We start from the raw sequence: 22225 nt of genomic DNA on the forward strand, positions 1-22225 counted from the left end.
TCATGCGACATCAAATCAGTGCTGTCTTTGCGAGTCGACTCCTCGCTATATATACGCACTACGCATGGACACAGAGACCCCTGGGGAGATGCGATAATCGCATCAACGCCCAGTTGCCTTGTCATAAGACGACCGGTCGCTTTCGGCAAAGAAACCCACAACCCAGCTGTCCATAATGAGTGACGAAGGAGAGAGTGCGCCTCACACTCGAACTGAGGATTGGTCCTGGTTCAGGCGAGCGGTGGTTGGCGACAGCTCATGCTGAGAAGAACGACCCCGGCAACTAGGCGAGGAGAAAGAAAACGTCACCTGGACCTCTCGCGCAGGATGAACTACTATGAGCCACGCACTTGTCGCATGCGCCCCAAGCTACGAATCCCGGCAGGTCATACCAACGCGACATACCATCGATCGTCTACCTACCGAAAGGAGAAGACATGAAGTGTGTTCTTGTTCCAACTTTAGGAGACGCTGGTATCCGTACATCGAGGACATGGCTCGAATGCTCCAATCGCAAGCCCAAAGACAACGCTATCCGCGGTTGAGATTTCATGCGATGGTGATTACGCACACGGACACTTCATCTATATATACCTCGATGATCCAGACTTGCAAGAAGATCAAGCCACTACCAAACCAACGCGATGCTCAATCTACAAACGGAGAAGCGGATCACACAATATATAATCGAAGAAAAAGAGCAGGATTTACTTATATACACGAGCAGAGCCCTGCTTCTATGTCATTCCCCCTCCGGAAGCATGGGAGAAAGAGAGAAGCCACGGAACCTTTGCGGGAGGTTTTCAATGGCAGACGTATGGACTACTGTGTCCGAAGCCGAGCTTTTGCACCTACACATACGGACACTTCATTTATATATACCCCAATGATCCAGTCGTGCTGGGGTTTCGACATGGTCACTCTAGAGATCATTTATACCAACCTCGAGGATATCGCGGTATGGCTCAGGCCTTCGTGTACCCAAACGCTCATAAATGAGCCAGGATCAACGCGGTCTCAAATGTGTGAACGGATAAGTGGATCAAAGAATGTATGATCGAAGAAGAAGAAGAGTAGGGATTACTTATATATAGGATAGCCGAGGCCACACCCTGGTGCAGAAAGCCACATCACCTAATTTTGTGCGCTTTGCCTGCCGCGAAGGCCCTGCGCAACTTGTTTGCTTCGGTATACCTGGCATGAACTCAGCATGGAGAAGATCGTGCAACATTGGCCACCGCTACCATGAGCAACTCAACGCTGAAATGGGTCGAGGACGTAATGCTTCCAAAGAAGACTGGGACTTAGAGCGGAGAAACGATGACGAATACCTACATGGTGACGGACGTGGAGGCCATTTGTTACATCAAACTTATACCAAACTGCCCCTATGACCACGAAGAAGCCGCGAGCCAACGAAGAGATCCGGTGACATTGTTCTGGCATACCTTGGATATGAAGTAAAAGTACACGCAGAGAAAACAGGCGCCTTTATTGAGCTGCCAGATGCCAGCCCAGCGACTTTCGACGACGAATGCTCCAGCGATGATGGCAGCATGTCGGCTTGGGATTACGAACGTACGGAAGATGTCCACTGGCCACACTAATGTCCGCGTGTGGAGAGCTCAAGGATTCTATCGAAATAGCATTCGGGAAAGCTATTACACAGGAAGCAACAATCAAATACGCATCATTCCCTCCGTGTTGTGAGGAGGCGCATCGCGTCATCATAGTCACATATAGTTCACGCTAAACTAGCGCCTGTTGCGTGACGCGTCCAGGGGTGCCAACCTTCTCTCTACTCACCCAACCTCCCCATCTCATTACCGTTGATTGCATCGTAATACACTCCATACATTCATCGAGAAACACATCGATCATCGCCGGTGCGCATAATTTGATAGAGGTACTCCTGCTTGCTTGGAACAAGTACGTAGCCCCAACCTCACACTCAAACTAGTAAGCCCAATCACAGATCATGTGCGCGTTCGTCTATTAGACTACAGACTATTTACATGAACAGCTTGCGCTTCACATCAGCCGCGGCTCTTGATGATGCTCGCAGCCTTCTCGCCGACAGCATACATCGTCGACTGGATGTGCTGGGAGGGAATGAGAGGAAGGATGGAAGCATCGACGATGGACAGTTTCTCGACGCCATAGAAGAGAAGCTCATCAGACACACAACCACCCATATCCTCAGGTAACATAGCGCAGCTGCCGGATGGATGCGAAAGCGTCGGCCAAATGCTTCCCTGCTCAATCATCTTATTGATGATCTCGTCATCAGTCGTGTACTGGTCTCCCGGCGTCGTCTCGACCGGGGTGTACTTCGCCAATTCAGGGCCCGCCCAGACCTTACGGATATAACGGACGCATGCAGCAAGAACTGCTTTGTCAATGGGATTGCTGAGCGCATTGTAGAAGATTTGTGGTGGTCCTTGAGGGTTGGTTGCGTTGATCATGATGGTGCCACGAGAAACCGGCTTCTCCAAGCCGACGAGCATGTAGCCACCTGAGGATGGGACAGGGTACTCTACGACAGCGGCCTTTTCGTTTTGGAAGATGTCAGCGAGAACTTTGCGCTGTGCTGCGACGCCCTTGAGCAGCTTCGCATTGTTTTTGTAGATCGACGGCAAATGCGCGTCATTCTCCTGGGCAAGCACCCGGTTCGCGATACTGTCGTAGTTTTCGGGATCCACTACCGGAAGCGGCATCATCGCTAGAGTGTTGCCACGAGCCTGTGTCAGCGGTCCAGTCTTGTTGGCACGGTACTCTTCCCACGCTGAAGCATTATACGCCGGGTCTGTGGTCAAGGAAAATCCGTTTGGGATGCTGCCACCGGTGACGTTCCACCCAACGCCAGTATACGGATGGTCTTGGAAATTCGAACCCACACCGTCATGTTCAAGCTTTACGGTGATGCCAGCAGCCTCAATTGCGGCTCTTGGTCCGATACCGCTGTTCTGGAGAAGCTTTGGTGTGTTTACAGCACCCTGGAAGCGAAAATGACAAGTCAGTATATGCGCAATTCTGCAGGCAGCTTGACATTTCACTTACCGCAGCTAAGATGACCTCTTGCTTTGCATAGTAGGTCTTTGTCGAGCCAGTCTTCTTGTCGGTGACCTTTACGCCCTTGGCCGAGAGGGTCTTATTGCCGTCGAACACGAGTTCAGTCGCGAGAGACTCTAGTACGACATTTAAGTTCGACCGACTCATGATAGGATCGTAGTACGAGTTACGAGCGTGGGTTCTTTCACCAGTCCTGGGGTCCATGGTATTGGGGTACCATGAGGTACCATATGCCTCGCCGTTGTTTCCATCGCGAGCGGCATGCGCGTTACCGGTACCTTCAAAGGCGTCGAAGAAGTCAGTGATATCGGAGTATTGTGTGTCCGTGACGCCGATCTTCAATGGACCTTTTCCGTAGCTGGAAGTTACTAACGTCAAAAGCTGCTCACACGGGAAAGATTTCGCTGACTTACGCCTCGGGGTCCCAAGTAATACCGACTTGATCAATAGTCTCCTGTGGAGCTGGGATGTACTCTGTTCCCATCTTGAAAAACGGATAGATCCCCTCCCATCCCCAACCCTTGTTGCCCAACGCCTCCCAGGCATCGTAATCTGCCGCTGATCCGCGATCATATATCATTCCGTTGACGAGAGACCCGCCTCCGAGAATCCGCGCGACACGAGTGTTCCATGTCTTATTCCCGAGGAATGGTTCTGGCTGGCACACGTAGTCTGTCCACAGAAGAGAGGTATTGAGAGCATATGTGGCGCCATAAGGCATGCGGATGTTTGGGTTGTCGTCTGCTCTTCCGGCTTCAATGACAAGTACAGATTCTGTACGACCATCATGTCAGCTTTGTGTAACTCTGGATCGGTTGGTCAGTCTCACTGTTCTTGTCCTCGGTCAGACGATTGGCCACGACGAGACCGGTCACACCCCCTCCAACAATAACATAGTCGTAAGTTTCCTGGGCGGCTGACAACCCCAGCAAAGCAACGACGGCTAAGTTCCTAGGGTAAAGCATCCTGGCGAGCTGCTTCGAGGCGATACCACAAGAAGAGATTGACTTTGACGAGGGTGGAATACGCCAGGAGAGGAAGAAGGGGAGCTCTTGAGCTCTTAAACTTTCCACAAAGCCCCATATTAGCTCTTAGCATTTTTGCGGTACCTGAGCGTGCATGAGTTGTATGGATACACGAGTCGGTACACCGTTGTGGCTAAGGTCGGCAACAAAGCTCCGATACAGTTAGCAGTGAGCAGTAGATCTGGCCAACGGGTCTCATATTCAAGCGGCATATCAGGTCCTTGCAATTGCATGGCGCAAGATTGAAGATTGATAGAAACAGCATGGCCCCGAGATTAGGCGATCTTGGCTAGACGGCTCGGCATTGTCCCGCATTCAGGAAGTCACCCCACCCACACCAACGCCGCTTCCCTGCCTAACTCTGATTCTTTGATACTGGAGGACAAATTTGAGCGCAGACGATCCTAGTAAGTTTTGCTGACCGCTATAGGTTCTCGTATGCCTTTCCAGGCTCTTGACGGGCGAGATCGATCTTCTTGCAACGTCTTTACGCTTTTGCCGACTTCCGAGCAGCATTGAGATGTTCAAGTTGGAAGCAGCATTGTGGCGACTTCCAACATACCGGTAGTACGAGCAGAGTCGTGGTTTACACATATTGCGGCGCCGCTGCTGCCAAGTCGGAAGGGTCCACCGTTGTGGACCGCCGGCTCTACGAGAACTTCTCTCACCCGTTACGCCCTGTGTTAACTCTATATGTGAAGGGTCTCTAACATCTTCCTCATCAAACGCCAACAGCTGTCAGCATCCGATTTTAACCGGCTGGCTGATGCAGGTCACGAATTCTCTTTCGCCAGTTGGGCAGTCAGCATCGTCGCGGGATGGGACGGGACGGCGGGACCTTAATTGGCTCACCAGCCGACGCCCCGAGCCTCGCTTGCACGCTTGCGAAGTTTACGAATTCGAGGCATCCAACGAACGACAAGGGTTGTGTTCTGACCCTGGAGTACATGACAAGTATTGGTTGGCCGAAGCATGCCAAGTTGGCGTGGAACCACGCTTCAAGGTACTACTACAAACATGAAGAGGATAAGCACGTACAGCGCCATACAGCACACAAAAGGCGTATTTGCATCACTGCAGCCTCGTGGAACCGCCTTTGCGAACGGATCTTTCTAGCCCTTTGAGCTATCATACCGATCTTGCAGCCTTCCAGCTTTCGCTTACACCCGATGGAGTGACGAAGCCCAAGAGACGACAGCCACACGGGCACGGTTCATATCCAGTCCTGTGGCTCTTAGCATGCATAGCTATCACATTTATTTGCAACGTGCGCCTCGAAGGATTTAAGATGCCAGACCAATCCATGCGTCCCAACACGATCGTATCCAGACTCGTGTATTGTTGGGTTGGCATAGTCAGCATTAAGACTGAAGCTTGAATGGCTGGCCAGTAGCAAGCAACTGACTTCAAGTATGCTGCGGCTTACTATATCTTGGAGCGCATGCTGATACCATCATGTCTGTTGTGTGTAGAGGTCTCATGCCCATCATCACAACCTCAAGCCTGAGCCTCTTGTATAGATGATGAGAGGGAATCAGTGATGCCGCACAAGTGCATGAATAGTATAGTCCTTACGACATATTGGCACGAGACTAGAGACTGCGGAGAAGCTGGAAGCGGAGAGCGGAGTAGACGCTGGGGTTCCCTGCTACTGATGGCAGATGATGAAACGCCATGCTCGCGTGAGCTATTCCGAAGAGATCCCCAGCCGATAAGATGAACGGGGCGTTCCAGCGGCCCTCCCGAGATCCTGGGGTACCCAATAGGTTCAGATGGGCGAACGGCTGGAATAAGAAGTGCCATCTTGCGCACGTTGCCAACTGATATCGCTTCTCCCTCCCTTCGGGTTCGCACTGCCTCTACGCAATATCGGCATCTGCAATGGCACCAACCGAGCAGCAGGAATGGCCAAACCGCGCGCCCGTCTTCTTAATTCCTTCGACTATATTGTGCATATTGAGTACTGCGGTACTCGTATGGCGACTTGTGTATAGTATCAGGGCTAAGCGGAAGCTTGTACTACACGATTACCTTCTCATCATTGCATCAGTTCGTCAGACCAGTAGCTTTATCAAGAAGGCAAGATTATGCTGACTAGTCTGGGCCCAGATGCTAAACGTCGCGACATCGGGTATCCGCTTCAAAACATGTCAGCATGGCCTGGGCCGTCATATTCGGGATCCTAGCATTAGGCTGCCCTACGATATGCTGAAGTACAGCTACTACCTCTGGATCACACAGATCCTAAACCTTGTTGCAGTCGCAACGCTAAAGTACTCGATTTGTGGCTACCTTCTAGCCCTTAAATTCTCACGAGTGTACCTCGCGGTGGTGTGGGCTTCGATCCTGATGGTCACTACGTTCAATCTGATTTTGCCCATCATGGGCTGCTTTTGCAGTACACCGTTCGAGGCAAACTGGAACAAGACCGTGAAAGGGAAGTGCTTCATAAAGACCAGCTCACCTCTCACATACAGTCAGGTCAGTCCTCTCTATGTTTGCTTAGTTGGTGTAACCAGCTGATGACAAAACAGGGAGTTGCCAACTGTGTCACTGATGTGATTTACGTTGTTGCCCCCATCATATACCTGTCCACCATCCAGTTACCAAGGCGTACTCAATGGGGTTTGCGCATCGTCTTCTGTCTTGGCCTTATGTAAGTATCCCCGGGATTTGCATTGACATCAACTGAGTTAGCCATCAGTGCAACCGCTTGTTCAGTTGCAAAGACCGTTGAGCTTTCCGCATTGATGAAGACAGCCGATCCAACATGGGACGGTGTCAACCTCGCCATCTGGTCCGCATCGGAACTCTCGGTCGGTATACTTGTCGCGTCTCTACCCGCACTCCGAAAGCAATTCGACAGCTTTTTCCGCCGCATTCTCTCGTCGACCTTTCTGGGGATGGGATCCAAGACGGGGTCTGGTAGCAACGGAATACCACTGTATAACGTCGGACCACCCCTTACAGTCGGCAGCCGACCAACGGGAGGTCGTTCGCGATTCCAAAGAGACGACCTCGATGATGGAGATAGTGAGAAGTGCATACTGGACGATTCAGAGCTGCCTGGAAAGCGCGAAATAACGAGAACGATTGTTCATGAGATACGTGGTGAGAACAGGAGCAGCGTACAGGTCCCAGATCGGGTACACAACATGTACGGCCAGCTTCAGTGAGCCTCCTAGGCTTAGCTGTCTCTCCGTAGCGTTTCAAGAGTATCCGTTGTTGAGTAATCGGAAAATTGTCACTAATGCGCGTCGGTCTCCGTGGCAGTATTGCGATAGTTTGAGTAACCTCGCGAAGGAGTAAAATTATGGCCGAGATTCGACAGACACGTCTAGGTGGATGTTACGCTGTAGTGCGGACGATCTTCACGTCGCGCAGTGCAGCACACGATTGAAGGAGATGTCGATATCCATGACGTCATCCACGGCGACCTCGGGGTCCCGTCTGTCGTGTTCTCGCCCACATCGGGCAGCGAGGAGGTGCGATGACAGCGATGAAAAATACCTTTGTGTGTGTTAAGATATGCACGTAACGACATAAGTGGTAACGCAGCCTTGTTCCGAACAGCATTGGTATACCGAGAAACCGAGAGACCGCTAGCGCGTGCCGCGGACGCCGAGAAGGCAACCAGCGATTTCTTTTGGCGAACATTAGATAAAGCAACTCGATATCTCATACGGAGACGGAACAATACCTCCAATACATTCACATCAACTCAGAGCACTCAAGCCATTTTCCACAATTTACCATGACTTCTCCCGTTCTTGTTTTCGGCCCGACTGGAGCAGTAGGCAGCGCCGCTGCCAATGAAGCACACAAGCGTGGTGCCAAAGTGTACCTCGCCATGCGCGACACGAAGAAGCCATTGAAAGGCATTCAGGAAGAGGGAAACAGTGACAGCTTTGTCCGCGTCCAAGCTGATCTGGCCAAACCCGAGACCATCAAGACCGCGGTCAAGACCTCTGGTGCCAAGACAGCCTTCGTATACGTCGTACACGAGGTCGAAGACGGCATGCGAAGCAGTTTCGAAGCGCTCAAGGAGGCCGGTGTAACCTACATTGTCCTCCTGTCCTCGTTCAAGGTCGAAGATCCTCTGGACTCAGAAGCCAACAAGACGGATATGATTGGCGCTCTCCACTCCGCAGCTGAAAGCGCATTGCGAGAGACTGGCGTCTCATACACCGCCGTCCGACCCGCATACTTCAGTAGCAACGTTTTCTGGTATACCGCAGACATCAAGCAGGGCGAGGTCGAGCTCCTCTACCCCAACGTGCGGTTCGATTACCTCGCTCCCTCAGATATCGGCACTGTGTGCGGCACACTTCTCGCAGAGCCACGATTCCAGAAAGAAGCGGGGCAGTCGATCTATCTGTGTGGCCCTGAACTTCTGACCCAGCGTGAGGGTATGGCTGTGATTGGCAAAGCATTGGGGAAAGAGATCAAAGTCAAGGAGATTGACGAGGAGAGGTGGTTCAAGAAGCTGGCGCACATGCCCAAACCTATACTCGACACTCTGGCGCGGGGAATGCGGGAGAGTGACGCCGGGAAGGATGATTATGGCAAAATCTACAAGGAAGCCGTGGAGAACGTGAAAAAGTACACGGAGCGGGAGCCGACGAAGCTGGAGGACTGGGTCAAAGAGAACAAGGCCGCATTCGCGTAGACGGAAGCTTACCGTTAGTTGAGATAGTAACGAGACCCGAGCATTCACAGCTGCGTCCTCTTCTGTATTGCGTGAGACCCTTGAACGAGACCAAAAGCAAAGTGATCCGCGCGAAGTGGACACTGTCAGATAAAGTTGAACACGTCAGTCCAGATATGGACATAGCGCCCGCACGCGCGTGATCCCTGCATGACGAAGACAGGTGCCGATCACCTGAAACCCAGCAAGTTTCCGTCATCACGACCACGACCCAAACCCCACAATCTCCCTTTATTCTTCAAATCACGCACGACTGCCACCGGCGATAACGAAACATTACTACTACGAACTCGAAACCCAGGTCACCGGCGCAGTTATGGCAGCGAGCATCGAAGCATCGCCGCCAGCGCCTCCAGTGCCGTCGAAACACGCCCCAAACGAGGCGCATACCCCGAGCTGCCCGTCGTGTGGCAGTAGCATAGATATGGCCGAGTTGCAAGACGCGAGGCAGAGGATAGAGGAGCTCGAGGCGCAAATGGAGCGCCTGAAAGAGAAGGCTACAGCAGCTGGTACGCCCCCATTATGCGTCCGACGTCATATCACACCCGAGCCCACACATACTAACACCGTCTAGTCGACAGATGCGCCGACTACGAAGACCAGATCCGCAGCCTCCAAGCGACACAAAACGCCCCTAAACTGCCCCGAACCCAAACCTCACAATCCGACATCCCCAACCCATCCTCACGCCCCTCCGTCGACGCCGATCCCCCACGTCCCACAACCGCAAACTCCACAAAGGCCTCCCGCTTCTCCTTCATCACAAGCCGCTTCCCGTCGCCGGCGAATACAGGGGGTATGCCTCCGCCTCCACCACCGAAAGACCCGTCCCACGCACCACCGGTCGACTACACCCTACTTAACGAGCTCGAGCGCGAGCGTGCCCTACGAGCCAAGGCGGAAGCACGCGTGCAGACTGTAGATTCTGAGATTGAGGAACTGAGCGTGCAATTGTTCAGTCAGGCCAACGAGATGGTAGCGGAAGAGCGACGGGCAAGAGCTAAGCTGGAAGAAAGAGTCGAGACTTTAGAACGCAGGGACAGGGAGAAGATGGGCAGGCTGGATCGCTTGGAGAAGGCCGTGACAAGAGTGGAGAGAGTCAAGGCATTGTTGGGTGAGAAGGAAGATCTGAAGAGAGAGTCGGTTAGCAGCGGGTTGTTGTCACCACCGGCTAGGAGGTGATGAGATTTTCGGCATTGTTTCTCGTTGCTGTTCTTCCGTGTCATTTGTTACGATACCCATTTAGTTTTGATCTACTGCATCTTAGCGTAGCGTTTGGCGTGGTTGGCTTTACAGTGGGTGCATTTTTCGGTGTCGGCGGTCGGTATCGGTATCTAGAGGCGGATCATCCTGTAGGGAAAGCGGAAGACATAGCCTGCGTTAACTATACAACATTGTACTCTGCGTTAACCGTACGGCATTATACTCTGTAGGCTCTGTGTGATGAGATGGAAGCGTTTCTTACTTCGTGACTGCCCGGGCAGAATACGACACCGTCATAAGCATTACATCACAACAGCATGAAGTAGCAAACTGACTCATCAAAGCTCCGCAAGGCATCGACTCCACTCCTCGTAACAGTAGATCTGGTTGTGTAAATGTTTAGATAGCGTCCTGGCCATTGGCCATCAGCGATGCTACTAATATCCCACAAAGAGCACAATACCTTCCCCCAGCGCAAAGGAAAGCCAGGCAACACCGTGAGCTAGCCAAAGCCGCTTACTCATCTCGTTGCTCTTCCAGCCCAAGCGGCTTCCCACATACACCCACTCACACATTCACAAAATCAAATATGCGCGCCGACACCCCTTCCATCTTCTCCCATCCCGTGACACGCTTTTTATCACCCGGCCAAAAGCTCCGCAAGACTCATAGCACTGCCACCGCACCCATAGCATCCATGGTTTCTCAAAACAGTGTCCGTGCACTCTGCCCTATGCTTTCCAGAGCTTCACTGCGTATCCATGGTGCAGAAGAAGGCATTGCAACTTCTCGTCTGGTCATGGTAACCTGGTCCTTGAGTCGTGTCATGTGCCTTCTAGTATTCAGTATTCGGGTGAATGGCTTCTGGAATTTCGCATATGCGTCTGTGTGACGGATGATGGGGGGTTGATGTGGCGTGCATCGTCTTGATTTTCGAGCGCTGAATGAAGCTTTGGCCATACTAAGAGCGCGATTTGAATGAATTGAACGTGATACGTGACTTTGTCGCGTTGTAATCGCTGAATAATGGTGTCGATTCGCCTGGAGTCCCTCGAAAGAGCAAGACTCAGTCGCTTAGATCCAGTGGCTGCTTTCGCACAAAGACATTTCAGTCGTCCCTGTGACCAATATGTGTGGAAACATAGGCATCCATACTGGTGTCGGGAGAGTTGGCCGCGAAAGATGACTCTGTAGTGACAATACCCTCACCTCTTCCAAGGTTACGTCTGATTTTGCTATCGGTGACCGTTCTCTCATAATCATAGCAGCGACTCAGCTGCCAGTGTTGATGTTCGTGACATGGTTCTGTTGCTCACATCTTGGTCGCTCCGTAGTATCTCTTTCTTCCCATTAATAATATCTTGCTGAAGACTCACAACCGCTGTGGAGACCTGCTGCGTTTTTATTCTTATAAAACGCAGCGCATTCCTCTCTTCCCTTCTCTTTCTTTTCTTTAGCAGATATCCGACTCTTGACTCTACACATACCAAGTTAGATATCAAGATTGTCTTCGAACTTACCTTCAAGACATACAACACTACCACCACTTCTGCTACCAACACACTACTACAACCACTACTACAACCACCATCACCAACACAAAAGTAAAGTCAAGTACTTTACCTTCCACCTTCAAGTGAGCTACAACTAGTAACTCATAAACCCAAAACAATCCTAACAGCAATTCAGCATGCCCGGCTACTGGGACAAGAACAAGTGCGCAAGCGCCGAGGACAGGGCGGCTGCCATAGCAGACATGGAGAGGGTCGCTCAGGAGGCCAAAGCCCAATTCCAGACCCGCCAAGCCCCCTCCAGCCATGGCCTTGTTGGGTTTCACCGAAACGGGAACGGCGATATGGTCAAGGTCATCGTCAACAACATGGCTTGGACGGAAGAGTTAGTTCCTGCCGAGAAGCAGGGTTTGGCCTTTGGCCACGTTTGGCTGCCCACTTGGCCGAAAGGGAACGCAGGGCCTTACAATCACTGGTCCGAATATGACCAGAATCAGTCCGAGTTCATCCCGGTCATGGATGCGGATATTGGCTTCAACGAGGTCAATATAGGATTGACTGAAGGGATGAGATTTCTCCAGCTTAGGGAGGTCATACTTTCGGAGAATTCCTTCGGAAGGTTTTTTGAAGGCGTTATGTCGTCTTCTCTCGATCCGGCTCGAGAGTACTTCACAATGGCCTCGGATGGTAGTATCCAGGCACATCCTGCCCCTGCTCCCGCCCCTCAAGAGCAGCCCGGCAACCCCGCTGGAGACTTCGTTGGTCTCAGCGGTGACCAACTCGCGGAGATCCCGTTGTATGAGGACGACACGGGAGTCGAGCCCTCCTCTCTTCCGTCGTCTGGTCCTAGTTTTGGACCCGACTTTTTTTCTGGCAGCGACAAGTCTGCCCCTTCGTCGGAACCCCCGACTAACAGCCCGTTTGCCGGCGACATGGCTCTTGGATGGTAAGAGCCGCAGCCTACCGCTGCGTTTGACGCCGACATGGCTGCTGACGGTCTCGACCCAACGACGTTCGATCCGTTTGCCGGCTTCATGCCCGCGAAGCCATGAGTTCCGGCCTGAGTTTTGACAGCGAGGACCTCCTGGCATATGTCTGGCGTTTCGGAGGATTGTGCTTTTTTGGTGTCTATTTTGGGTTTCTTTCTTACTGTTTTTATGTTAATTCTGGAAATACAAACACATCATCGCCAATTGTAGTCAGCTTGCTTCACACGTGATGTCTGGTATGTATACTTATCCTTTGGAGATCAACTACCTGCAGCAGACTACTAGTATCTCCAAAGACACAACAGCCGATCATAGAAGCTAGTAGATATGAACGTCCGTTGACCCTGACTATTGAGATCTGGCTGAGAGTCACTTCCGTAGTTCATGCTCTTATGCTCCTCGAACTTGGCCAGTACCTCGATCTGCCAATCTTTGGAAGTGCTCTTGATGAGCCTGACGATCCTAGTGCCAGCATGCATGCAGCTAACAAGCAGTAGAATGGCCTCTGGCGGCGGTTCCGATCTCCATTTCTCTACGCCGTGGTGCGCTGGTAGCTTGGGGTTTCGGTCCAGCAGCTTCAGCCGCCATACGCCACCACCGAGGTTGGCTTCCGCAAGAACCTGACGACGGCCTGAGATAGGTACGTGGAGAAGCCTGATATGATCATCGTAGCTGCCAGTAATGATCAGACCACCTTGGCTGTCCAGATGTACGGGGAGAATAGCAGTGACACCAGCGCCGTGTATCTTTCCATCCATCCAGGGTACGCTTCCTCCAGATCCGTCCGACAACTCCGCAAAACGAAGCGCGCTGTCATCTCCACCCGACAGCAGTCCTGAGCCATCCGGTAAGAACGCAAGGGTCCAGGCCTCCAAATCATGCGATGCGACTTCCATCTTCGTAGGCGCATCGGACTCGTCTTCCGTATCTATGACACCGAGACATACCTGTCCGTTCGACAGCGTCATACCGACCATGAAGGACTCCGGGTGCCAAGTGAAGGCAGTGATGAGTACATCTTCTGGGAAGTATTGGATAGTCTTGATGTGGGCGATCTTGGGGTCGCGCTGCCACGACTGAAGTTCGTAGATCGCGAACGCACCTGTTGAAGTTGCAACGCCGAAGTTGGAGCTGGTGACATGCGTCAAGAAATGTATGTCCAGGATAGCTGATGGTGTCGACAGCGTCTGAACGATGTGGCTGTCTAGGGTTAGTTCTACGCCTAAACAAGCGCAATGAATACAGATAATCCGTAGATAATCCTACGTACACTATATCGCCATCAACGCGTACCAATATCAGACTGCCATTGCGCTGCTGATTTTTGGCGCTCACTTTGCCATCGTGTGGAGCGCTCCCCGCGGATTCTTTCTCGTCGGACTTTTCGAGGTTGTACGTGCCGATTATCGCATATTGCGGGTTTAAAGGGAAGAACTCGATACAGCTAGGAGGCAGATCGAGCTTAAAAGACGTGAGAGATTGTATCGAAGTCATGTTGCGGGGATGGTGTCCTTTTCTGACAGCCTCTCATTTCGGTTAGTGGGCTAGGTGACTAAGCAGGACCAGGGTGACGCAACCCATTTCGAGCTCTCCTTCCTCAGATCACACGCCGCTGCGCTTTATGCGCATCGCGATCACCACGAACGTAGACGATGTCAGTCAATGCTCGTCGAACAATCCTTCACGGCTTTGATGGCGCCTGCGCCGTCGAATTGATGCCTTGCTAATCCCTGATATCGCGACATCGCTGCCTAGACTAGTCCCGAAGCGAACAACACCTGACCACGCGACTTCCATGACGAAGTCCTATTAAAGAAGTCGCGCACACGCGTTCTAACGTGTTGTTTCAATCTCATCTGCGTTGTGATCCATCTCGACACCTCTCAGATTTACTTAACCCGCAATTGACTTCCCAGCCATTCACCATGACCGACATCAGCGCCACAGCAGAAACCTTTGCGTCTGGACGTTACTCCAAGCGCAAGAGGACTCAGGTCACATACCACCTCGATGAGCTGGACGTCTCGGACTCAGAGTCGGACTTTGACACGCCACAAGCAAAGGTTCGATGCACCTCTGCGTGAACTACAAGCACTGAGACTAACGAATCTACTCCAGAAGCGTGCAGTCGCGACAAGTTCCCGCCCACTTCCCAAGCGCAAGATCTTCCCTTTCCTGAAACTCCCTGCCGAGATCAGAAACATCATCTACGAGTACACGCTCACCGACCCCTCTGGCATCAACCTCGTCGGCGTATTCAAGCACAAGCGCCGCAACGTAGAACGCATATCCGCCAAGTTGCAAGCTGAGCTCTCCGAAGGATCCAGCTGGTCTGATGCCCAGCGCATGAACAACGGTATCCGGAAGACTCAAGAAGAACCAGCGCCTCTCGTCACATCGCTGCTCGCAGTGAATAAGCAGATCCACCAGGAAGGCGTCGATATCTTGTATGGCAAGAACGAATTCATCTTCACTGATAGCTTCGCGTTGTACAACTTCATGATCAACCTCGGTCCCAACCGTTCCAAAAGCCTCAAAACGCTCCGCATACTAGGCTGGCTTCACGGCCGCGCCATGAAAGCGTACAATCACTCTTGCTTTGCTGCCCTCGTCTGGGCGACCAACATCACCGCCTTCCATATCGATTCCCAGATCGGCTGGTACCGCGCCTCCAAGTACGGCGCCGACCAACTTTACCGCGATGCGTTCCCCTGGATGGAAGCTGTGGGTATGGCGCAAGGCAAAGTCGACGCTGTTGTCGACATCATCAAGCTCGGCGAAGACCATTTCGCCAGCCGTAATAGCTATCATCGTTATTCGTCTCAAGCGCCGAAGTCTAACGATGATATGTACGAGGAGTTCACGACGGCGTTGAGGAAGTCGCTGGGAGCACAGCGACAAAGAGTCATGGCGCCGACTAGTCAGGTGAAGAGAGTCAAGGTTGTGAAGAGAGTGGTGGACGACGAGGAGTGAGTATGAACGGATATGCTGGTCGCAGAGCAAGCCTGACGAACTCCCAAGACGTACGAGCGAAATCGAAGAAGCGGAAGTGGATGTAACACAAGGCTTCATAGGGTCTGTTCGGAGTTGGTGGTCGAATACGTGTATGATTTCACGCGCCTGTACATGAAGCTGTCAGTCCTCATTACTACGACACGACGAACCCGGCTTGAGTCACGGCAGAGATATAGAACACTCCTTATTTACTACATTCATTCAGAATCAGATACTAGAGAATTAGATGACTTCGTATTTCATTACACACATTCAGAATCAAATACTACTTACAACATAACCACAGTCTATTAGTATAAAAGTATGCAAATCCACAGTACATTGGGTATTAAGCCGTCCATCTCCCAACAAATAGACAGACAAGACACGTACAGAGACCAACCAACCATCATGACACATGAGCTTCGTAAAGCATGACATGACATGACATGCCGACATTATATCCACCCCCCTCACTTAAGCACTAACCTCTCCAGCATAACCCTCAGCGCATCCGCCCCTTCCTTGCCATCGACCCCTAATTCCCTCTCCACGCCCCTGACATGCTCCTCTGTCTTGCCTCTCAACTCTTCAATAACACCCTTACTGTATTCAAAGCTACCCTTGCTCTCCATGTATCTAAGCGCATACCGCTTGACCTCCTCATCCGTAGTCTTCTGTTTGAGGATGTTGATCAAGATCTGGTTGCTAGGATCGGCGCGGATGGCGTGGATAACGGGGAAGCTGAATTTGCCTTCTGTGAGGTCTTCGCAGAGGCCTTTCAGGGTTGTGTAACCGGATGTGGGCGAGAGGTTGAGGTGGTCGTCTAGGATTTGGAAGAGGAGGCCTATTGTGGAGACGAGGGGGGTGCAGTCACTGGGCGTTGTCAGCTGGGGTGAAATCTTGGGGTGGAAACGTCAGGCACGTACATATCTGTATGCGACTCGGCTTGCATGAGCTTGATTGCTAGTCTGAATAGACCCCCGGTTTTGTTCCCTACCATCTCTAGGTAGTCTGCTTCGCTCGGACATGTCAGGGTGTCCCTCCAGTATAGGTCCATGCCCTGTCCGCGGTGCAGGTTCAACAGCTCTTCTGTGAAGATCTCGATGAGCTTGGGGTTGTTCATAGAGAGAAGCAGGGATAGCGCGCGGAAGTAGACGTAGTTGGCCGAGTTGATCGTTTGCGGGGTACCGAAGATGGAGTGTGCGACCGGGATGCCGCGGCGGAGGATGGAGGAGTCTTCTACATCGTCGACGCTGGGGGTTGTTAGGCAAGGGAGGGGAATGTGGGGTGGGTGTGCTTACAGTAAACTCGCGGTATGCAGCATGCCCACCACTTTTGTGATAATCTCGAGTCTCTCTGGCGGCACTTTCAACCACAGATTGAAGGCTGCGATGCACTGACTCCGTATGTCCTTGCCGGGGTGTCCATACAGGTAGTCGTAGGGCCCCAGTAATATGCGCTCCTTGCCTTCTGTCCACGCAACCCCATTTCCGTATATGAGCTCCTCGCCGATCTCTTTTGCATGCTCTGCGGGTGGTGACAGAGGCGTCGGGTAATTTGTGCTGGCTTCGAGGTTTGCGCCGGCTTGGGTGTTGTCCATGGGCGAGTCCATGTCGGTGTGCTCGGTGCGGGGCGGCGAGTTCAACTGCGCGGCCATGGTCTGCGGTCGAGGTTGTTGCATGCACACGTTTTGGGCAGGCGCGTTCGAGGGATCCGCCGGATGGCTCGTCTTGCTTTTCTTGCTCTGGCCGAGCCAATCAATCTCGCTCAAAGGACGCAGCACACTCGTTCTGGACGGTTGCTTGGCAATGCTCGCGTTCAAGTTGAGGATGCCCGTGGAGCTGGTGCGGGGCGGGATGGCGTTGGGCGAGGCGAAGGGGTGGTTTGGGGAAGTGGCCGGCATGATGTCGAGGAGCGCGGAGGGGCCGGACGGTGTTTATACAAGGCGCACACCACTACGCGACCCTCCTCTACTTTGGTTGAGGTGCCTGGCGGGCACGCGGCGCCGAGGCTCGTGACAATGCAATGACGGCTGCTGTGAACAGATGGGGTTACCCTCGTAGACGTTACTTTGAGGCTGCAGGATGCGCTGCGAGGACGGGGCGGAAAAGCGGCGCAACAGCCTCTTGGAAGCCCAGTGCGGAGTCCTCGGGTCGCGTCTTCTGTCTATGGTAGCCTCTGGCGCAGAGCTAAGGGGGAGGTTGGAGAAGACCGTCGGGGAGTTGGCCGCATGATAGCAGGCACAAGGCCCTTTTTGCTGCGCATCATTAACATACCGAGCTCTCCATCAAATGCACATGTCGAATGCATGGGAATGCATGTATGACGCCAGGTGTCGCTTAATCCCTGCGTCGGCGATGCGCTAACCCCTCACGGCTGGCGAGCCCCCATCTGAGATTGCGCACTGCTCACAGCACGCCCCGAGTCGAGCCATCTTGCCCAACACTTTGGATAAATCCACCACAAAAACTGCCACATTATCCTTCTTTGAGCCGGAGATTTAATGCACCCCTCTGGTTCACCTGCATTGGGAACGACCATCACCTAGCAGAAGCACATATGACAAGGGCACGTAGTCCAATTGCGGAACTGGTCTCTATATCTTGTAGTCCGCCTTCATTGCAATCCGTCCGCACTCCAGAAACAGCAATAACTCGGCTGCCGCCAGTGCAGCATTAGATATTATACAAATCAAAAGGCTTGTGTTACAGGCAGAAGAGGAAGAAGAAGGAGCTCCAAACCTGCCAGATGGCCTCCCCCAATTCAAACGGGTATGGAAAGGAAATAAGGTAAAATGAGAAAAGGGTGGAGGGCCGAAAGTATGCAAGGAGAGAGATACAGCCCCAGTTTAGAACCGTTTTGTATCCAACACAACAAGGAAAAGGTGATGCCTGATGCTGTAGTCGTACGTCGTCACAAAGAAAAGCCGAGAGGAAAGGAGAGTGGAGCCGTTGGGGCGAAGAGTTGGGTAGAAGTCGTGGCGACCATTTACAGCGCTTGGTTGTACGCAATCCAGGCATCGTGCGCCTCACGCAGGACTAGACAGAAGTTAGCATCTGACGCACACATGGACAGGGTTGAAACCTACTTTGCAGAACCTGAGCTTGCCCAATGTACGTCTCGCATGCGCACTGCAAGGTACGCCCGTCCATGAAGTCCAGGACCACGCTGTTGGGAAGTTCTTGGCGATCTTGGTCAGGTGGGTAGGGTGTGCGGAAGTCGCTGAGATGGAATCGCTTGACAATTCCCTTCTCGTTGTGTTTCGACGGACTGAGGACGAGGTTGCCCAGGGCGTCAATCTCAACCCATCGTCGTTTCCAGAGCTGCATCAGGTTAGCGTAAAGTTGGTATTGACATTGATGAGACTTACCAGAGTGTCTGGGAACTGGATGTTCAGATCACCAACATGCACAGGCGGCGGTGGCTCGCGTAGAGACGCCAAAGAGGTGGAACGCATGTCGTTCTCGGGAAGTGCCAAGCTGCTGTTCGAGTTCTTCCAGGGCATGGCAGACATGGAAGAAGACATGCGCTTGAACATCTTGCTGGTGCGCGACTTCTTTTCGTCTTTCTTGTCCTTTTTGTCTTCCCTCTTGTCTTCGCCGTCGTGGCTGTGTACCGACTTAGACTCGCTCATGCGGCGACCGAAGGCTCTCCACGTACTTTCGGACGAAGCCCGCGAAGGTGCATTGCTGGGCTCGCGGGAGTGTGAAGACGAAGGTGGAGGAGAAGCAGGCTCCGGTCTTCCACGGGTAGGGCTCCTAGGCGTGATGGTTGCCTTTTGGTGGTCGATGATAAGAGGACTCTGGTGGAGATCAAGTGGTGTACTCTCCGTTGGCATGGCAAGCGTCGGCTTCATTGTCCGCTCATCGCGAACGATGCGGGCCGTCACTTGCACAGACTCCGGCTTCTCAACTCCTCGCTGTACGTTGTATACTGTCGACTTGACTGGCGCCGACTGTTTCTTCTTGTCAGGCGTTGTTGAAGCAGATGAAGCCAAGAACGATGGGCTTTCGAGACGCGGCGTAGATTTCCCAGATGGAGAGATCTCAACAGGTGTTGTTGCAAAGAATGAGGATTTACGCTGGGCGACGGAGCTTCTAGTGCTCAAAGCAGAGCTCGCAAGACTTACTTGTGAAGCCGATTCCCTGTTGGTCTTGTCTGCAAGTGCTTTGATCCTCTGCGAGATGCCTGAGGAAACGTTGATCTTCTTCGGCGCGGTGCTGGAGTCAGACTTTGGCGCAGGAGGCCAACCGCCTGAGATCTTACGGCCAGTCTGCTCAGGTGATAGGCGGCTGATGCCATGGTAATTCGACGATGCTGATCTGGGAGGCGTTTGTAGGTCTGTTGCGGAGGATTTCCTGGGGAAGAATGGGGTGATTGGCGACTTGGATACCGACATGGGCTTAGCTTGATGCACTGTAGCGCTTTGCAGCTCCTCCATGAAAGAATCATCCGACAGGTACTCGGTCTCGGATTGGTCCGCGCTGACTTCGAGTGGATCAAGGACCGCACGTCGCTTTCCTTTGGTCTCGTACCAACTTTGATGCTGGGAAGACGGCATGAGCATAGACTCCCTGTTGCGTCTCTTGGACTGTCCTTCCTCTTGCTGGTACCCTTCGTTCGACGGCATGTAGATGGTAGATTCGCGGTTCGAGCGGCGTTGTGATGGCATGTCATTCTCCCATGGCCTTAGGGTGTCCCTCTTGCTGCTGTCATCTGCGTCATCGAACGACGGCGCTCGCTCGGTAATTACTGGGCCTTGCGCAATCTCCTGTGCTTCGACAGGCGGTACGGGAGTTGTGCTCTCAGGAACCACAGTCGGCGTGCTGTCAACTGATTGCTCTTCATCCACAAAATCCGCATTGTGCGACTCTTCTTGCTCGTCAGACTTTTGCGATTCTTCCATACCTGCCTCGTCCTCAGAAATAGACGACGGCCGTGTTGAAGGTGCGCCGGTGGAACCGTGAGTCTGGGCGGATACGGGTGACGAAATCGAAGCAGTAGAGTTTAAGTCGTCTGTCTCGGTAGGACCATCAGCGAATGCGAGGCCAGAGCGGCTTAAACGCGACGAGGAAGGGAGATCGTCGCCAAGCAGGGTCTCCTTGTCGGCGTCAGTTTCGGCCTCAGGTTGTGCAGCGGAAGGGCCATCATCGGGCTCGGTCGCAGCAACGGTCGCATCTGTCGTAGTTTCATCTTCGGCGTCAGTCTCCACCTTTATCTCCGCAGCCTTGACTTCTACCTCCGATGCAGCATCTTCAGTCGCCTTCTCCTTCCTCAGCTGTTGGGCCTGTTGTTGTTTCTTGCGCATCTCGAGAGCCTTCATGAGTCTTGTCCGCTCCTGCGTCGATCCTCCAGCCCTGAGGTGACTCCTGTATGCGGACACGGGCATCGACTTGGTACTGGCGGGGGCTCTCGCGGAGTATACTGAAGAGGCGGGGGATTGTGGCATTTCAGGCATTGGAGGAACCTGGTGTGGAGGAGGAATGGCGATTGCGGGAAGGGTGCTCGAGGCGTTGGTCTTGGACTCTTTCTTCTCAGCTGTCTTCCGTGCCGCAGAGCGCAGACCTGCCGGGAGCGATGACTTCGGTCTCGCCAGATCTGACGGCGCACTTCCCGAGGTGGATGGCCTCCTGCCTTCGAGCGATGGCCGCGGCCGTGGTCCCAGCTTAACTTTTGGTTTGGTGTACTGCGCGTAGTAGTGCTCGTACAGCTCGTTGTAGTTTGGCCGTGCAGTCTGCGAAGAGTTCCGGGGTTCTGGTCCACCTTCGAAGAGCGAGTCGTAGCTTTTGAGCGTGTCCTGAAGATCCGATAGATCGGTATCGTCTGGCGTCGTCGGCCCTTCCGTGACCGTCTCCATGGTGACATGGGAAATCTGTGGTGACAACTTGTGCTCGATGACCTTCTCGTCCAGCATCAACGGAACGGTCTCGGCTTGTGAGTTGATCGATCCGCTCCTCGTGAGATTGTCTTCGCTGTCTCTCGATGGCTCCAGTATGGTGGGTATGGTGGACTTGGCAGTTTCCGGTCGTGCACTGCCGTCTGCATCGGGCTGGGCGCCTTCCTCAGCGGCCTCTTGGATCCAGCTGAGCTTCTGCTGGCGCGACGATCCGCTGGAGGAGGAGCTCGACGGGGCAGCGGTGTGCAGACTGCATGCGGCAGTAAGAGCGGCATCGCTGAGCTCTTCCGGGGTGGATATGGACAGGACGATGTCGTGGGGCGCAAACTTCTCGGTGATGTTGATGAAGTGGACACTGACGCGGGCTGTCGAGCGTTAGTCGTGGTCATGATAGGAACAAGCCTCCACATACCCTGAAGCAGTCGCGATGTCCCCTCGGGCACGTATTTGACCAGGACCTTGCGCCGGCGGTACAGCAGAAGACCGTACAGCGGCGACTTTTCCTCGTACTGGGCGACGGCAGCGCGCGCCTCGCCAGCACCGCCAGTGCCGCGGGTCAGGACTTCGACGGCATCCCTTGACGTGTACCTGAGCAGGAACCTAGATGCCAAACGTTAACACGTGGTCCGCGTGCGAAGAAGAAATTGGGACGTCGTACCAACCGCCAGCTTCGGCGAGGGCACCCTGGTACGCCTGTGTGACCTCGACATTGTCCAGTCCGTTCAGCGACATGGTGCCAGGTCAGCCGGAAAGCGACGCTCGGGGGTGCAGACTCTCAAAGCCGTGCGTGTCTGCGGCGAAGAGTCGTCAAGTCGTGATGTTGA

The 22225-nt window shown here is 53.2% G+C and overlaps 8 protein-coding genes across 8 annotated transcripts; 4 read left to right on the forward strand and 4 right to left on the reverse strand.

Annotated features, from left to right (window-relative positions):
* Positions 1-2036: 2036 nt before the first annotated feature.
* J4E92_002197 (uncharacterized protein) lies at positions 2037-4037 on the reverse strand (the record flags this gene model as incomplete). Its single annotated transcript, XM_051493602.1, has 4 exons — positions 2037-2996; positions 3061-3430; positions 3486-3846; positions 3902-4037. 4 exons carry the CDS (start codon positions 4035-4037, stop codon positions 2037-2039), a joined length of 1827 nt encoding a protein of 608 aa, XP_051356833.1.
* A 3814-nt stretch (positions 4038-7851) lies between these two features.
* Positions 7852-8766, forward strand: J4E92_002198 (uncharacterized protein; the record flags this gene model as incomplete). Its single annotated transcript, XM_051493603.1, has 1 exon — positions 7852-8766. The coding sequence occupies one exon, from the start codon at positions 7852-7854 to the stop codon at positions 8764-8766; it is 915 nt and encodes a 304-aa protein (XP_051356834.1).
* Positions 8767-9229: 463 nt separating this feature from the next.
* On the forward strand, positions 9230-9987 carry J4E92_002199 (putative secondary metabolism biosynthetic enzyme; the record flags this gene model as incomplete). Its single annotated transcript, XM_051493604.1, has 2 exons — positions 9230-9314; positions 9380-9987. The coding sequence occupies 2 exons, from the start codon at positions 9230-9232 to the stop codon at positions 9985-9987; spliced, it is 693 nt and encodes a 230-aa protein (XP_051356835.1).
* Positions 9988-11698: 1711 nt separating this feature from the next.
* J4E92_002200 (uncharacterized protein) lies at positions 11699-12469 on the forward strand (the record flags this gene model as incomplete). Its single annotated transcript, XM_051493605.1, has 1 exon — positions 11699-12469. One exon carries the CDS (start codon positions 11699-11701, stop codon positions 12467-12469), a length of 771 nt encoding a protein of 256 aa, XP_051356836.1.
* A 320-nt stretch (positions 12470-12789) lies between these two features.
* On the reverse strand, positions 12790-14002 carry J4E92_002201 (uncharacterized protein; the record flags this gene model as incomplete). The annotated part of the gene is made up of 2 exons (XM_051493606.1): positions 12790-13708; positions 13779-14002. The coding sequence occupies 2 exons, from the start codon at positions 14000-14002 to the stop codon at positions 12790-12792; spliced, it is 1143 nt and encodes a 380-aa protein (XP_051356837.1).
* Positions 14003-14433: 431 nt separating this feature from the next.
* J4E92_002202 (uncharacterized protein) lies at positions 14434-15481 on the forward strand (the record flags this gene model as incomplete). Its single annotated transcript, XM_051493607.1, has 2 exons — positions 14434-14571; positions 14627-15481. The coding sequence occupies 2 exons, from the start codon at positions 14434-14436 to the stop codon at positions 15479-15481; spliced, it is 993 nt and encodes a 330-aa protein (XP_051356838.1).
* Positions 15482-15975: 494 nt separating this feature from the next.
* On the reverse strand, positions 15976-17408 carry J4E92_002203 (uncharacterized protein; the record flags this gene model as incomplete). The annotated part of the gene is made up of 3 exons (XM_051493608.1): positions 15976-16378; positions 16432-16758; positions 16807-17408. 3 exons carry the CDS (start codon positions 17406-17408, stop codon positions 15976-15978), a joined length of 1332 nt encoding a protein of 443 aa, XP_051356839.1.
* A 1085-nt stretch (positions 17409-18493) lies between these two features.
* Positions 18494-22133, reverse strand: J4E92_002204 (uncharacterized protein; the record flags this gene model as incomplete). Its single annotated transcript, XM_051493609.1, has 5 exons — positions 18494-18543; positions 18594-18828; positions 18876-21766; positions 21814-22001; positions 22060-22133. The coding sequence occupies 5 exons, from the start codon at positions 22131-22133 to the stop codon at positions 18494-18496; spliced, it is 3438 nt and encodes a 1145-aa protein (XP_051356840.1).
* Positions 22134-22225: the final 92 nt, after the last annotated feature.

This window comes from Alternaria infectoria, assembly GCF_024043175.1.
Source record: "Alternaria infectoria strain BMP 0036 chromosome Unknown scaffold_2, whole genome shotgun sequence".
NCBI classification, from domain to species: domain Eukaryota; kingdom Fungi; phylum Ascomycota; class Dothideomycetes; order Pleosporales; family Pleosporaceae; genus Alternaria; species Alternaria infectoria.